The sequence below is a fragment of the Spinacia oleracea genome, chromosome 6, assembly GCF_020520425.1.
Source record: "Spinacia oleracea cultivar Varoflay chromosome 6, BTI_SOV_V1, whole genome shotgun sequence".
NCBI classification, from domain to species: Eukaryota; Viridiplantae; Streptophyta; class Magnoliopsida; order Caryophyllales; family Amaranthaceae; genus Spinacia; species Spinacia oleracea.
The window spans coordinates 138,881,337-138,896,269 of NC_079492.1; the positions used below are offsets into that span (position 1 = coordinate 138,881,337).

The following is a 14,933-nucleotide window of genomic DNA, read 5'->3' on the forward strand; positions in this document are numbered from 1 at the left end:
ATAGAAAAATCTGAAAACACAAAATCCTCTTGATGGGCCCACTGGTCCTGGAGGGGGACAGATCTACACATTTGAATCACAGACTGAGGAAAGTGGAAAGAAAGCGAAGAAAAATTCCACCCCCCATTATTCATGCAATGGCTCACCAAAAGATCACTCTCCCCTTCCAACAAAGGCCCATGAATGAGGCTACGGAGAGAAGTCCCCCCAATCCACTTATCCTCCCACAAGTTCACACAATCCCCATTGCCAATACCCCACGACACATTTGACCTGAAAAGAGACCACATCTTTCCCATGGCCTTCCATAGATGTGACCCATACTGGAAAGCTCTAAACATGTTATTTGACTTTGAGTATTTATCTTTCAAAATCCGGACAACAAGGTTCTCATGTTGGTGTAGCATTCTCCACCACAATTTCAAAATATAAGCTCTATTGAGGATTTTGACACATCTAATCCCCAAACCCCCCTCCTCTTTTGGAATAGCAATCTTTTCCCAGCTAAGAAGATGAACCCCCCTTTTATCTTGCTCTTTTCCCCATAAAAATCTTGCTAAACAACTATTTATGGACTTTAGGATAGATTTAGGTAAAAGAAGGCATTGCATATAATAGTTGGGAATTGTATTTAGGGTGGAGGAAATAAGACACAATCTACCGGCTTTCGAGAGGAACTTGGATTTCCAGGAATCAAGTTTACCCGTGATTTTGTGCATAATAACCTGGATGGTGGTCTTGGTTGGGCTCTTGCCCGAGATTGGGAACCCCAAATAAGGATTGATATCACTAGCTTCCTGGATTCCTACAGCCTCACAGAACAAGGATCTATCACTATGGCTCGTATTTTTTGAAAAAAGGACTCTACTCTTACTCATGCTAATGGTTTGTCCTGATATATCACAAAAAGAGTCCAAGATTTCCTTGAGAATCGAGATGTTCCCAGTTGAGGTTTTCCCAAACAACAAAATGTCATCCGCAAATAAGAGGTGAGAAATAAGGACATTTTTCCTACCCATGCTAAACGGGGACCAGAGGTGTTTCTCCACCGCTTCATGAATCATTAAAGAAAGCACCTCCATACAAATAATGAAAATATAAGGGGAAAGGGGATCCCCTTGACGGATATCCCTAGAAGGACATAAGGACTTTGTCGGGACTCCATTCACCAAGACCGAGTAAGAGACGGATGAGATACAACTCATAATCAAATTGACAGACGGGTGATCTAAGCCATATCTCAACAAGCAACTCCTAATAAAACTCCACTCTAGTTTATCGTAAGCCTTCTCAAGATCAAGCTTAAGCACAAACCACCCCCTTTTCCCTTTCCTAGCTCTCATGGAGTGGAGGATCTCATTAACAATGATGACATTTGTCTCCGTCCCCCGACCCGGAAGAAAGCTATTTTGGTTCGGAGAAATTCTTTTGGGAAGGGCAACTCTCATTCTATTTGTAATGACTACTAGGTTCCACTTTGGATAGTTGAGTTTATCAATTAAGGTGAAATGTTGGTCGATGGATATCCCTAATGGCTATACCAGGGTATAGCCATCTATTGGTGTACCCCCTCTCAAAGAAAATAAAGAAGCTATATAGGCATGTGATTTCTATAAAAAAAAATTGCATATAAATTTTTCAAAAACCAGAATTCTCTCATTTTTTTCTCTCTCCTCAAAGTTTCTCTCTCCTCAATTTCTCTCTCCCCAAAAGTTTCCCTCTCCTCATTTATACGTGATTTTTTTTTAATCTCAAATAACAATGTCAATCGGAAAATCCGCTTGCATTTGCGCCGCCATTATCATTCACGACAACGAAGTCTTTGCCACTAGCTGTAAACTTTTTTTCTCCTTTTTTTGCTGTTAATTTTCTTATTTTTTCGTGATTTTTGATTGAACTTACATGTTGATTAGAAGCATGTCAATAGATTTTTCCTTTTATGTTCTACATTTGTGCGCACGTCAATTTTTATATGATTTAGAAATTTTCTGGTTGAATCTCCATATTCTCTCTCCATTTTCTTGCAAAATTTCTTCAAAAATCGGATCTAGTTATGTTCAGATCCAGATTTTTCAAAATGTTCATATTTATATATAGTTATGTTCATTTTGTAAGATTCTGATGTTCATATCACTTTATTATGAAGATTAAATACATAATTGTTTATTAAGTTATGGAACTTTATAATGTTCATATTATGAGAGTAAAATGTTCATTTTGTTGTGTATAATATTTTATTTTTCTTAAAATTGATTTTGTTAATATGTAAGTGATTTAAAATAAAATCTGGTTGACATCTCAATTTTCTTGTCAACTTCTTTTCCCAAAAAAGTTCTAGAATGTTGTTTATTGTTTAGATCTATATTTTTTTCGAGGTTCATATGATCGAATGCATGATTATGTTCATTTGTAATATTCAAATGCTTATAAATATTCTTATTTATTAAGATTGAAATTGTGTTTGTTGACTAAGTAATGCAACTTAATAATGTTCATTTTATGAGAATAGAATGTTCCATTATCAAAACAAATTATGTTCAAATTATTAAAAAATAAGAGGTATGATGTTCATTTTCCGAGATTATGATGTTCATATCTACTTATTATAAAGAATAAACTTATCATGGTTAACTTGATTAAGTTGTGGAACTTAAAAATGTTCATTTTCTGATAATAAAATGTTCATTATCATAAATTTTTATGTTCGAATTATGAAAAAGTAAGAGGTAAGATGTTCAATGTATAACTATTTAAGTTCATTTTTTTTATAAGTTATCTCTTTATTTTCAAAAACACATTTTCATATTTACTTTAGTACATAATACATATATAAATTGTGTATATTCATTTTGAGGAAGTGTTATGTTCATTTATAAAATGATTATGATGTTAATTGTGCTTGATTTATATGATAACAGTTCAACATGTTAAAATTCATTTTAAGCATGTACATTTATAAGCTGTTGAATGTTCGATCAAGTATAAGTACATTTTTTATATATATATATATATAATATATATATATATATATATATATATATATATATATATATATATATATATATATATATATATATATATATATATATATATATATATATATATATATATATATATATATATATTTTAATTCACATTGATTATTCTTGTATATTATCATTTAAACATTTTGCATGCTCATCTTTTTCAAATCAGTAAATGTTCATTTTTAAATTAGTTGTGATCATCATATCAAATTATTTAGTATTTTCATTTTCAGCCTACAACAATGAGGAAATTGAAACCATGAAGGTCAAATATTGTGTTCAAATCACACTTCATAGACACATTAAGAAATATGAGAACTCAAGACTACATCAAAAGCAAAATTCAAAATTGAAGATATAGAAAAATAAGAGGATGATTTGTACCAGCATCTTGTAATTCAACAACAATTTTACATAGGCAATGACTTAAATGTTCTTTTTTTGGTAAAATATGTTATTTGACATGATTTCATTGCACCTTATATGTAAATATAATGCTCAATGTAATAACATAGTAATAAATTAGTAAATAATTATTTCACAATCAGTAATATTCATTTCTAAATTGGTTGAATATATGAGGATTTTCAAATAATTAGATAAATGTTCATCTTTGAAAGAGTAAATAAATGTTCATTTCCAAATAAATAAATGTTCATTTCTAAAATAGTCAATGTTCATTTCCAGAATAGTAAATGCTCATTTCCAAATAAATAAATAAATGTTCATTTCCAAAATAGTAAATGTTCATTTTTATACCAGTATATTAATGTACATTTTAAACAGCACAAAACAACGTCGTTTTGGATGGGGTACAGCCAGCTCTGCCTGTACACGGGTACATCCAAAAATTTACGGGTCGATAGCTCTACCAAAGCCCAACTCCCGTTGAAGTACTAGCTTCCCCACAAGGCCACAATTGTTATTCTCCGGCTGAAGGTTGAACAACCCAAAGACGTTCAATAAATCAACCTAATTAACGAATCTAGCCACCCTCTAACAATGGCACAAAGAAAACCACAAGAGGAACTAATTAATTACACTAACCATAAAACTCGTACGTAGTACTTCTTAAACTTTCAAGGATCAAGAGCTCTCTAAAAGAAGTTTCCAAAACTAGCAATTTCTATGTGTAACAACTAAGAAGTCTAATTGTTCAAATCTTAAGAGGGTTTAGGTGTTAGGTCATCCAAAAATGGAAAGCCAATATATAAGGAAGGGGGAAAATCCACAAAATGAAAAATGAGTCTTACCCAGATGAGACGTGCATGCATCCAAGATAATACGACTTTGTTTAATGAAATAGGGAGAACACTAGTAGCATGAGTAGACATGACTAGTGGCGGAACATGACCCGTTTACGAGGGGAGCCAGCTGAAAAATTAGGCAAAATACGTAGTAGTATGTAATTATACAAAAACATTAAAATTTAGAGGGGCAAAACAAAAAATACACTACTGCGATTTTTTACCCGGGATCGAGGCCCCGGCTCACCCGGACCATTAATAAGATCCGCCCCTAGACACGAAAGTGTCACGGTGAGATGGGAAGAAAAAAATGTACGTAGAACACAAGTACACCACATATCCTTGCAACCCTTATTTCTTCGTTTTTTTGTAGCATTAGCACTGCCACAAAATAATACTACTACACAGAGCTGTCAAAAATTAACCCGATTCGAAAAAACGATCTGAACCGACTTGTATTTTTAAGGTTCTGGACACGACCCGAGACCCGAAATTTTGTTAAAATAGGAAACCCGTAACCCGACCGTATCCAACCCGTTAAAATCGGCGACTGATTTCGACCCGTTAATGCATGACCAGGACCCGAAGCTGGCACCCGACCGAAATATAACCGATAACAGAACTGTGTCAACTTACCCGACCGAAAAATGACCCGAACCTGATTCAACACCCGACCCGATGTTAACCCAAAATCGATTATAACCCGATGAAACCTGTTATTGACTCAATTCGTGCCAACCCGTTACCTGATTTTACGCGACCTGTTGACAATCCGATTTGTCATTGACCTAACTAAATAATAACTTAAATCAAGTTAATATTATTTTTTATAATTACCTAATCTAGAACAAGTGAAAAGCGTTAAACCAAATTTAACCAAATTTATAAAAGTTAATTATAAGGTTAAAACTTGAGTAGACCTGATAGCTATCGTACCCGGTCTTAACCCGTGTCCGATAGTAAACCCGACCTGAATTTTAACCAACCCCGATAATTATCCGATCCGAACTTGACCCGACTCGTTAAGACTCGAACCCGTAATTGTACCCGACTAGAAAAAGACCCGACCCGAACCCGACCTATACCGAAATGAAAAAATAACCCGGCATGACCCGACAAATTTTCAACCTGACCGCACCCGACCTGAACCCGACCTACGCCTAAGTGATAAAATGACCCGACACGACCCGACCAGATCATGACCCGAGATCCGAGATGATCAGACCCGGACCCGACTCGAGTAACCGTTTTGACAGCTCTACTACTACTGTAGTATTAGTTGAATATTTATAATTAGCAATTAGGGATTGTGGCTAATCTAAGCGAAGTGACAGATGGTGAGGTGTAATCAACTTAATTAGCAGTGTATCCTTGGCCTACAGGCAGTTCAGGCACCCTTCCAACCGAGCTTAATTAGGACGAACCTTAATTGAGGGGTCCCAATAGAGCACTAAACCATTTAGTATTAATGACCAATTACCTTGATTTAACATCACGTAACTTTAATTAGCTTTTACTTAATCATCTGATTAATTAGGTCTCAAAGCCACATCATCTTGCTACATATGACTATTGATTATATTACACTACAAGAATTTGTATCTTTAACGACAACCTAATTACGACGGGTCAAAAATTCCGTTGCAAAAGCCTTTTGCGACGGGACTAACAACCAAACAATGACAGGAATAACTGTCGCAAATGTCTTTTACGACGGGTTTACGACGGATTTACGACGGGATTTCTATTAACGACGGCCCCCTTTTATGACGGGTTCGCGACAGAAAATCCCGTCGTTAATCAACGATTATTGGCTTTTCGCGACGGGATTTCCCGTCGTTAATAGTACAATTTCTTGTAGTGTTACTTGACCCCTCACTTTTTTAAAACATGTAGATTCTTACTTTTGTTGTGTTTTTATCATGGACTTTGATATGACTATTTTCTAGCTACTAGGTTTGCATATACATATATTAATAAAAAGATAAGAGCCATTGTTAAATACAAGTGTGAGTATAATGTTACATATTGAAAGAGAGAGTCAGTTAATATTGTCTCTATCATATAAGTCGACTTTGAAAAATTTAGTGTCCACTTAAATGTCTTAACTATCCTTACTAATTTATATTCTTCGTACTTTTATTAAAATTGTTAATATATCATAATCATGTCCTACCGTATGTATTACATGCTTTAAAATGTCACATATACATCGCCTGCCTTTAAATCTAGTTTACATATGTTAGTAGTTAAGAGACAATGCACTACTTTTTATTGCCAACAGTATTGTTCAGCATTTGACTAGTTGAGTACTCCATATTATCTACTCCGTATGGAAGTACGTACGTATATATAAATCATGTGATAAGAATTGGCCAGGAGAAATGTATACTATGTGATTTATATTACTATTGTTGCTCATTTCCCCAAAAAAAATAAAAAAAATGCATATGTGTCATTAACATTTTTCTTAATTTGGAAAAAAACGTAAACACAAAAGATTGGTTATGCCTAAATTGGTCATAGTTGTAATTATTGCTTGTTTAGAATAAAAATCAATAATTTGGAATCATATCTAATCCATTGGAAGGACGGCTTTGTTAATGAATTGTAGACTATATCTTGGATTCCCTTTTAGTATTTCTGCTTTTGACTTTTTTATAATAAAAATTATTTTCAGTAACCTCCCTTTGACTTTTTACTTATAACAAAAACCAATCAAAAAAAGTAAATAGTATTATTTACAAGGTACTCCAGTAGGTATTGGTGTGTTACATACGGCATACCAAAGGACCAGTGGATAATTTACATAAACATGCACCAGTTAAAATTTACCGATTTGTTAAACCGTGTTTATTTTACAATTATTAACCAAGGGTTACTAATAAACCTTTACCGACCGACCGCCTAATGGTAAATACTTTATCGATTTTAAGAGGTCAATAAAAAAAATGAACTTGTTGTATGTGTATTACTAATTAGAACGTTATATATTTGGTGTTATCTATTGGGAGTTAGTGTTGGATCAGTTGTCGTGGTGTTGTTAGAAGTTAATCGTTAACCTAGCTTATTGGAAAAGAAACATGTAGAACACCGGCCATAAATTGAAGCCAGCTAGTAACTTTAAGACTTTAAGTTGTACTATACGGCCTCAGTGTAGTACTGTACGTAACAGAGGTGGGATACAAAGGTAATCACTTTAGAAAAAGAACGATCAACTTTCTATAAATAATCAAATTTACACTGCCCTATCTTTTGCATATGATAAACAACATAATAATACATTGTTGAAGAAAAGCCATGAGTAGAGGTGGAAGTTATGGCGGAGGGCAAAGCTCGTTGGGTTACTTGTTTGGGTCGAAAGAAGGGCAACCGGAAAACAACCCTCCTCCCTCTCCGTCAAAGATCGTGAATCCGCCTTATGGTACCGACATACAAGGAGAGAAGCCGTCTTCACAAAAGCTAGATAACAACAATTATCATAGAGCTCAAGGCCAAAACTCAGGAAACTTCATCACTGTGAGTAAATCGATATTGTTTTTTGAGTTATCCGATTCACAATCAGCTTTTCGATCTTTATCTAATTAACAAAAATGTTTGTGTTTTTTTTTACATCCTGATAACTTTAGGATCGGCCATCGACCAAAGTGAAATCTGTGCCAGGAGGAAGCTCATCGCTTGGATACTTGTTTGGAGATAACTCAGATAAGTGATATATATATTACCCGGCCTGTAGATCTAAATATAAATAAGGGGGTTTTCGCTTGTAAGTCATTTGTGTGCAATTGTGCAAAGATCGAGTATTGTCTTTTATTTTTATTTATTTATGTTTATTAAAATTCAATTTGGTGGCTTCTCATTTGTGGATCTACATGCAACTGTATTTAATTAAGCGGCTGATTCTAGTTAGGGTTTTACTGTGTGCAATAATTTGTAACTTTTCCATTATTGCGAAAGATATTTCTTAATTATATATGTGTATGAGCTTTGTGTGTTTCTTGTGCCAAATCAGTGTTATGTATATGGATAATTTGATTCAAATCATGAGATCTTTTATAGCTTAATTTTGTTTTTATTTCCTGGAATCTGGAATTCTGGATATACAGTCAATTTGTGTTCAACAAGATAACTCTTTACTTTTAGACTTATGCATACACCACTTGATTAACTCTGATGCTTCATAGCAAGTTTCAACACTTGAACATATGGTAGTTTCTGCCAGGAACTCGCCTTGACTTCGTAACAGGAACTTGATCTAAAACTTGTCTTTTAATGATTCTACTTGTGTGTCTTGCCTTGTGCCTATGTTGAACATTGGACCAAGCTTTCCTACTCCGGAGCTTTAAGTTTCACATGAACACGTGCGAAACATTTCACTACAAGAAAAATGTTATATTTATGACGGGGATATCCCGTCGTTGACACGTCATAAAGACTAATTATGACGAGATTACCGGTCACAAATCCGTCATGATAGAGGGTCGCCGTAATTGACTACCCCGCCATGATCCCATCGTAAAAGCTTATTATGACAGGAAAAATTCTCGTCTCAAAAGCCTATCTTGATAGGGGAAAATCTCGTCGCGAAAGGCCAAACACAATGGACTAACCTCCCGTCACGAAAAGTCAATTATGACAGACTAACTTCCCATGGTAAAAGATCATGAAAAAGTATATTCAAGACTCAGCCCATATATACTTGAAATTACTCAAAATTATATGGGCGGGGTGGGGGGTAAGTTGTTAGGGAATACAAAGGACTCGTGACACGTCGACATATGGGTCCTACATGATAGACCCTGATGGATATCAACATAAGTGAAATATGGATATTAGGGGATGATGATCCACGGAGGACGGCCTACTAGGGTCGGTCGCCCCATAATTAATGAGGTTCTTCTAGTTGTATTCACACGTATAGGTTGACTCCTAAACCTAATTACCCAAGCAACATAATTGGGGTTTCTCATCTTATAAATACGGACTGGATTCATGGCAAAAAGCACGCAATAAATAAACCTTAATTAAATCCAATATTTTCTCTAGTCCTAAAACCCCGTCTGACTCTGACGTCGGAAGAAGACTCTTGAAAACCTCTCATCGTCTCAATTATACGACTCGTTGGTCAAGGATCTCATGTACTCATACCGAAACAGTATATATATACACTACAAAATTATGCGTCAATTAGAGATGGATTTTGAGACGTATACAACAAACGTCTCAAAATTGAGACGGATTACTAAATTTCGTCTCTAAATTAAATTTGAGATGAAATTATATGAGGAGTTTCAAAAATTCCGTCTCAAATTTGTAATGGATTTGCAAGAATTCCGTCTCAAATTATTTTGAGACGCTCTCTATAGAGACACCCTACTTTCGTCTCAAATCTGTCTCTAAGCATCATTTTGAGACGGATTTGGATTATATAGAGACGAAATTCCACGTCTCTATAAAATGATTATTTTGTAGTGATATATGCTATATTATTTTAGAGTTATCTTCTCGTTCGTTTAAATTCTTCCTTTAAATTTCCCTTGACATTCTTTTATAGCACTGAATATTGTAAAAGATTCGCTTGGATTTGAGCTTGAACTTGAACTTAATTGATTGTTTGGGCAGCCCTAACAACATACTTCGTATGTAGCCCCGGATTTGGCTTGTTTGAACTTAATTGATTTAGGGTAGCCCTTATATAAACTTTTCTACGGAGTAGATTAAAGTTGTTTTTATTTATTTATTTTTAGTTTTCGTGCTCCGTCACTAAAAGATTGCTCCATTTGAATTTTTATATTCTCTAAGATATCACTTAAAATATAAATATATCTAATTCTACACGCGTAAAATTATAAAAAGTTAATATTGTAAAAATATACATCGAAACGAATCTAACAAAATTTCATATGACTATATTATTTCTTATAAGCATATGAGGATTCATGTTCAAAATTTGTAAAGTTTAACCCAAAAATTTACAATTGGACAATCTTTTAGGAACATAAAGAATATATAGACTTCGTATATATGTGAAGAGTTAGTTAGGCTATGTTCTTTTCACTTTATTTTCACTTATTTCAGGTCTGATAATATAAAATAAGATAAAATAAAGGTCAATAAGATAAGATAAGATAAAATAAAATAAGTTAAGGGTCAATAAGATAAGATAAGATAAGATAATTTCAGGGCCAATAAGATAAGATAAGATGAGATAAGATAAGATAAGATAATACTATAAGTTCCAATAAGATAAGATAAAATAAGATAAGATAAGAGTTAATAAGATAAGATAAGATAATATAAGATAAGGGTCAATAAGTTCAGATAAGATAAGATAAGATAAAGGTCAATAAAATTAGATAAAATAAGATAAGTTTAGGGCCAATAAAATAAGATAAGATAAGTCAAATTCAGGTGAAGAGAACACTAAGTTAATGTTAATGTTAGCATGCACGTTGAAATTATTTCATGCATGTCCTAGCTTTTGGGGGGCATTTGGTATCGCCAAGTTAGGTAATGTCCTTTGCTTTGCTTTTCCAACCTAATCAGTGGAGCATTGCTATCTAAAGACCCAGTTTTTAGGGAACTACTTTCTCTCATTTGTATTCAGTTTAATTTTCTACTCGTATAAATTATAATTGAACCATTTTTGTAGGGTAAAGAGGTTTTGTCACAGGGCTCAATGAATTGAAGATCAATATTTTTAATATGTATTTTCAATAACAAATTAAATTACTTTTCATGTATTTTCAACAATATAATAAATTTCATAAATCTTTCTAATTTTAAGAATATTAACAAATTTACCAACATGACTACAAAAATTTGTATCTTTAATGACAACCTAATAACGATGGGTCAAAAATCCCGTCGCAAAAGCTTTTGAGACGGGGCTAACAACCAAACAAAGTCGGGAAAAATCATCGCAAATGTCTTTTACGACGGGTTAACGACGAGATTTTTCATTAATGACGGCCCTTTTTATGACGGGTTCGCAACATGAAATCCCGTCGTTAATCAACAATTATTGACCTGTAACGACGAGATATCCTGTCGTTAATAATATAATTTTCGTTTTATTTTATTTTCCTTCCTTTTTTAAGCAATTAAACGTTTTACTCATAACTAATTAAAGGAGATTTTCTTTAAAAGCAAGTCCTTTTTTCTTATTAATTCGTTTCCCTAAAATATTACCTTTCAGGCTTCCATATCTCCTTCCCTTTTTTTGTTATTAGTTGCTTCAATTTTTATTTCCTTTCCACCGAACTTGACGAACTATATGAGCATACGACTTTTTTACGATACACTAATTTCTTAATGAATGGAATTCCATTATTTTGATCTAGAAATATGGTAAAAAATCCATTAATTTCTTTTGATCCAATGTAACTAAAGAACTTATTTTACTTCCTCGCAATACTAAAAACAACCAAAATGAATTGTTGGTTTTCTTTGGTGATTGAAGAATTGCGCTCACACAACTTCAAACTCAACTGCAGAGCAGTTCAAGGCTACGGACTTGACTAATGTCATCTCCAAGAATGAAAATTCATTGAAGTAGATTCATAGAATTGAGAGGGAAATGGATTAATTTGACGAACCCTGTTGAACATTTTTCATTTCTGAATTCGATTTGTTGGAACAAATACCAACATTTTCCACTTCAGTAATGAAATTTTGATTTTTTTTCGTTGTGATACATCAGTTGTAACAACACACAATTTAAAGTTTTTTTAATAATTTCGACTAATTAGACGATAAACTAGGAGATTCAACCCACGTGAATTGTGAGACACTGCTAGGCTTGGATGAACCATGATAAAATGTGGAACACTTTCCATCCGTCAAGTCGTAAGAGCAGGATTCCGTACATTCATCTCCACGTCTAACCCACCTGCCCGTTATACGGTCATCAGCGTAATATATGCAGTTGGGTTTGAAGCCATGCTGGTTGGGAGTTACTTGTAGAGAGAAAGACGAGTTTGAACCAATGAAAATTGCTCTATTTCCCAAGCTTTCCACTTTCTTGACGAATCCAACTCTAACATTTAGGTCAAGTACCTCAAACTTGATGTTCCTACGGTGGGGGGTTTTTTCATCTGCCCATAACATATGACGAACAACCAACAATTGATTATCCGATTCAACCAAATAATATAACCAATGTTCCCTACAATTATCTCTTCTCTTCCCAGCTGGTAACTCTGGTAACTTGGTCACTTGACGAAAATAAGGATATGTATATAATGTCTGAAATTCCACGATGACTCCACGACAGCTTACTCCATAAAACTCACCTTGATAGAAAGTAATGTCGTGACAAACACTATCAAAAAACCCACGGAAAGTCACTGATAACCGCAACTCCGGGTGTGGATGTGCAGGATCCACTACCGGAACCCATCTATCATCACCACTCCTCCAGAAAACCAAAATTGGTGAAGTCTGGTAACCAACATTACCTTCTAAAGAAAGGAATACCACGAAATTGGAAGTGGTTGAAGGGTTGGCTGACAATATGAATTTATTGTGACAGTATCCAAACTGTCGGTGTCCATTATACCATAACTCAATTTTAGGGGGTTTTATTGTGGTACCAGAGTAAGGGTTATAAAGAGAGAAGTTATTGCTGTCTAAGGTCACTAGCAGCCAACCATGTGATGATAATACTCTTTTCTGATTTATGTTTCCTCCTTTTATCAACGAATTTGGGATATGCATATGCCGAATCTTCCTGTTAGAGAGGCTGTATAAACGACGACGGTTCGAGGTGTTGTCTTTCTCCGGTAACATTAGCCATGGAAGTGTGTGCTCATCAGTAGCTATTGATGGTTCGCCTTTGAACCGAGCCTCCTTCGCCGCTGATCTCCAACAAGAACAAATCAAGCGTATATTTTCAAAGTCTTCATACAGATTAACGTGTTCTGCAATCTTGGTCACAAGCTCTTTTGGTATACTATTCCAATTTGCCATGTTTTAATTCTTCCTTCCAATAAAAATCAGGAGAAACCAGTCGTGTTAGCGGTGTTACTAACCACAATACTATAAATTGTCAAACTAGAATACACTTCAATCAATAAAAGTACTCCGTATTCAACAGAATTTCATAGCTAGTTCTCCAATCATAAGTTAGGCCATGTTCTATTCACCTTATTGATAAGTTCAGTTAAGTTCAGATAAGATAAGTTCATGAAAAATAAGGGTTGACCAAGTACAATTTATAACTAAAATAAGTTTTGATAAGTTCAGTTAAGTTTAGTTAAGTTCAGGAAAAATAATTGGAAATCAGGTGAATAGAACGCAGCCTTATACGGACTACTATATAATATTTATGTTGGAAATCATCATAAATTATACGGAGTTCTCCCTTCGTCGTATTGTTTTTCCTGCTAATCATGATTCATGAACACCAAATTGACAATCAGCATCGAATATCAAAATCATGAATCCACCATAAAAATACTCATTGATCAAATTATTTAAATTTTACTATTGAATTTTAAAAATCTCCAACAATATAATCAGATCACCTAAAATTACACATGCTTACGAATTTGAATCCAAACGACTCAGAGAATTAAGCATTAGATAAGAAATTAAATTGAAAAAAAGACCTAGAAAATTTAGGCGAGAATATGTTGGCGTAAACAAGAGAGTAAAAGGATGAAAAGAAACAATATACTAAATCTACAAAAATTACTTCAAAATTGAAACTTACGTGAATAAGGGATTGATTAGAGATGAGACATTGTAGCCGATGACGGTAATTGACGAATTGTGGTGCAGTGCACTGCGTGGCTAGTGAGGTAGTATAAAGAAACTACGGAGTAGAAGAAGATATATTGATTATTGAGATAGAATGAGGCGTGAGAATGTGAGATAATTGGAATAGTATCAGGGCTTTGAATTTTAGGATTGTATTATATATGTTGGGGCCTTTATTTGGACTTCCAACTTTTATTAGCCAGTTTTATATTTGGGCTACGTAGGATTAAGAGGGTATGACTTTTCACACCCAAACCCGCTTACTGCCTGTTAAAGTCATATATATCCCCGTCCCAATTGATACTCGGAACCCGTAAAATTATACCCATTTGTCATCCGTACTCATAAAATATATTTTATGTTTTGTAAAGACATAATAAATTAATGGAACAAATTTATACCTAGTACTCTCTCTATCTCTTTTTGTTCTTTATATTTGGTTTTTTTTTCCACGCGTTTTAACGATTAATTAATGTGCAATAAGAATCCTCTATTCTTTTATTTAAACAAGACAAATTACGTTTGTTTATAATGTTTTCACTTTTATCAAAATTATGATATTGGGAAATATGAGAAAGTTTAATGTCCAATGGAAAAGTGTGAGAGATTAAATGACTCAATGAATTTAATTGGTTAAAATAATTATTGGACACAGATTTTGATAGAATACTAAAGCATTTATGTGATAATATAAAAGGAAATGTAAATAACATTTTGAAACATCCAACAATGAAAAACGTAAAGAACAAAAATAGATGGATGAAGTATTTAAAAAGCGGAATCATATTTGATTAGATGACACGTGTCACCGCATTTGAATATATGATATGTGGCATCCTTTCTTTCCTCCATCAATTTTGGTTTTTTTTCTTTGTTGTTTGATATATTATATAACTTC

The 14,933-nt window shown here is 33.9% G+C and overlaps 2 protein-coding genes across 2 annotated transcripts; one reads left to right on the forward strand and one right to left on the reverse strand.

Annotated features, from left to right (window-relative positions):
* The first annotated feature begins 7,474 nt into the window (after window positions 1-7,474).
* Window positions 7,475-8,267, forward strand: LOC110784913 (protein SPIRAL1-like 5). The gene is made up of 2 exons (XM_021989359.2): window positions 7,475-7,792; window positions 7,903-8,267. The coding sequence occupies exons 1-2, from the start codon at window positions 7,574-7,576 to the stop codon at window positions 7,984-7,986; spliced, it is 303 nt and encodes a 100-aa protein (XP_021845051.1). The 5' UTR covers window positions 7,475-7,573; the 3' UTR covers window positions 7,987-8,267.
* A 3,579-nt stretch (window positions 8,268-11,846) lies between these two features.
* LOC110784912 (uncharacterized) lies at window positions 11,847-14,933 on the reverse strand. Its single transcript, XM_021989358.2, has 2 exons — window positions 13,989-14,933; window positions 11,847-13,256 (listed from the first exon to the last, which is right to left on the reverse strand). Exon 2 carries the CDS (start codon window positions 13,241-13,243, stop codon window positions 12,017-12,019), a length of 1,227 nt encoding a protein of 408 aa, XP_021845050.1. The 5' UTR covers window positions 13,244-13,256; window positions 13,989-14,933; the 3' UTR covers window positions 11,847-12,016.

What these genes read in the sequence shown, in the direction of transcription:
- LOC110784912 (XM_021989358.2), bottom strand. Translation starts at nt 13,243, where the DNA reads ATGGCAAATTGGAATAGTATACCAAAAGAGCTTGTGACCAAGATTGCA.
- LOC110784913 (XM_021989359.2), top strand. Translation starts at nt 7,574, where the DNA reads ATGAGTAGAGGTGGAAGTTATGGCGGAGGGCAAAGCTCGTTGGGTTAC. An exon ending in ACTCAGGAAACTTCATCACT is followed by an intron (nt 7,793 to 7,902) that starts GTGAGTAAATCG and finishes TGATAACTTTAG; the next exon opens with GATCGGCCATCGACCAAAGT.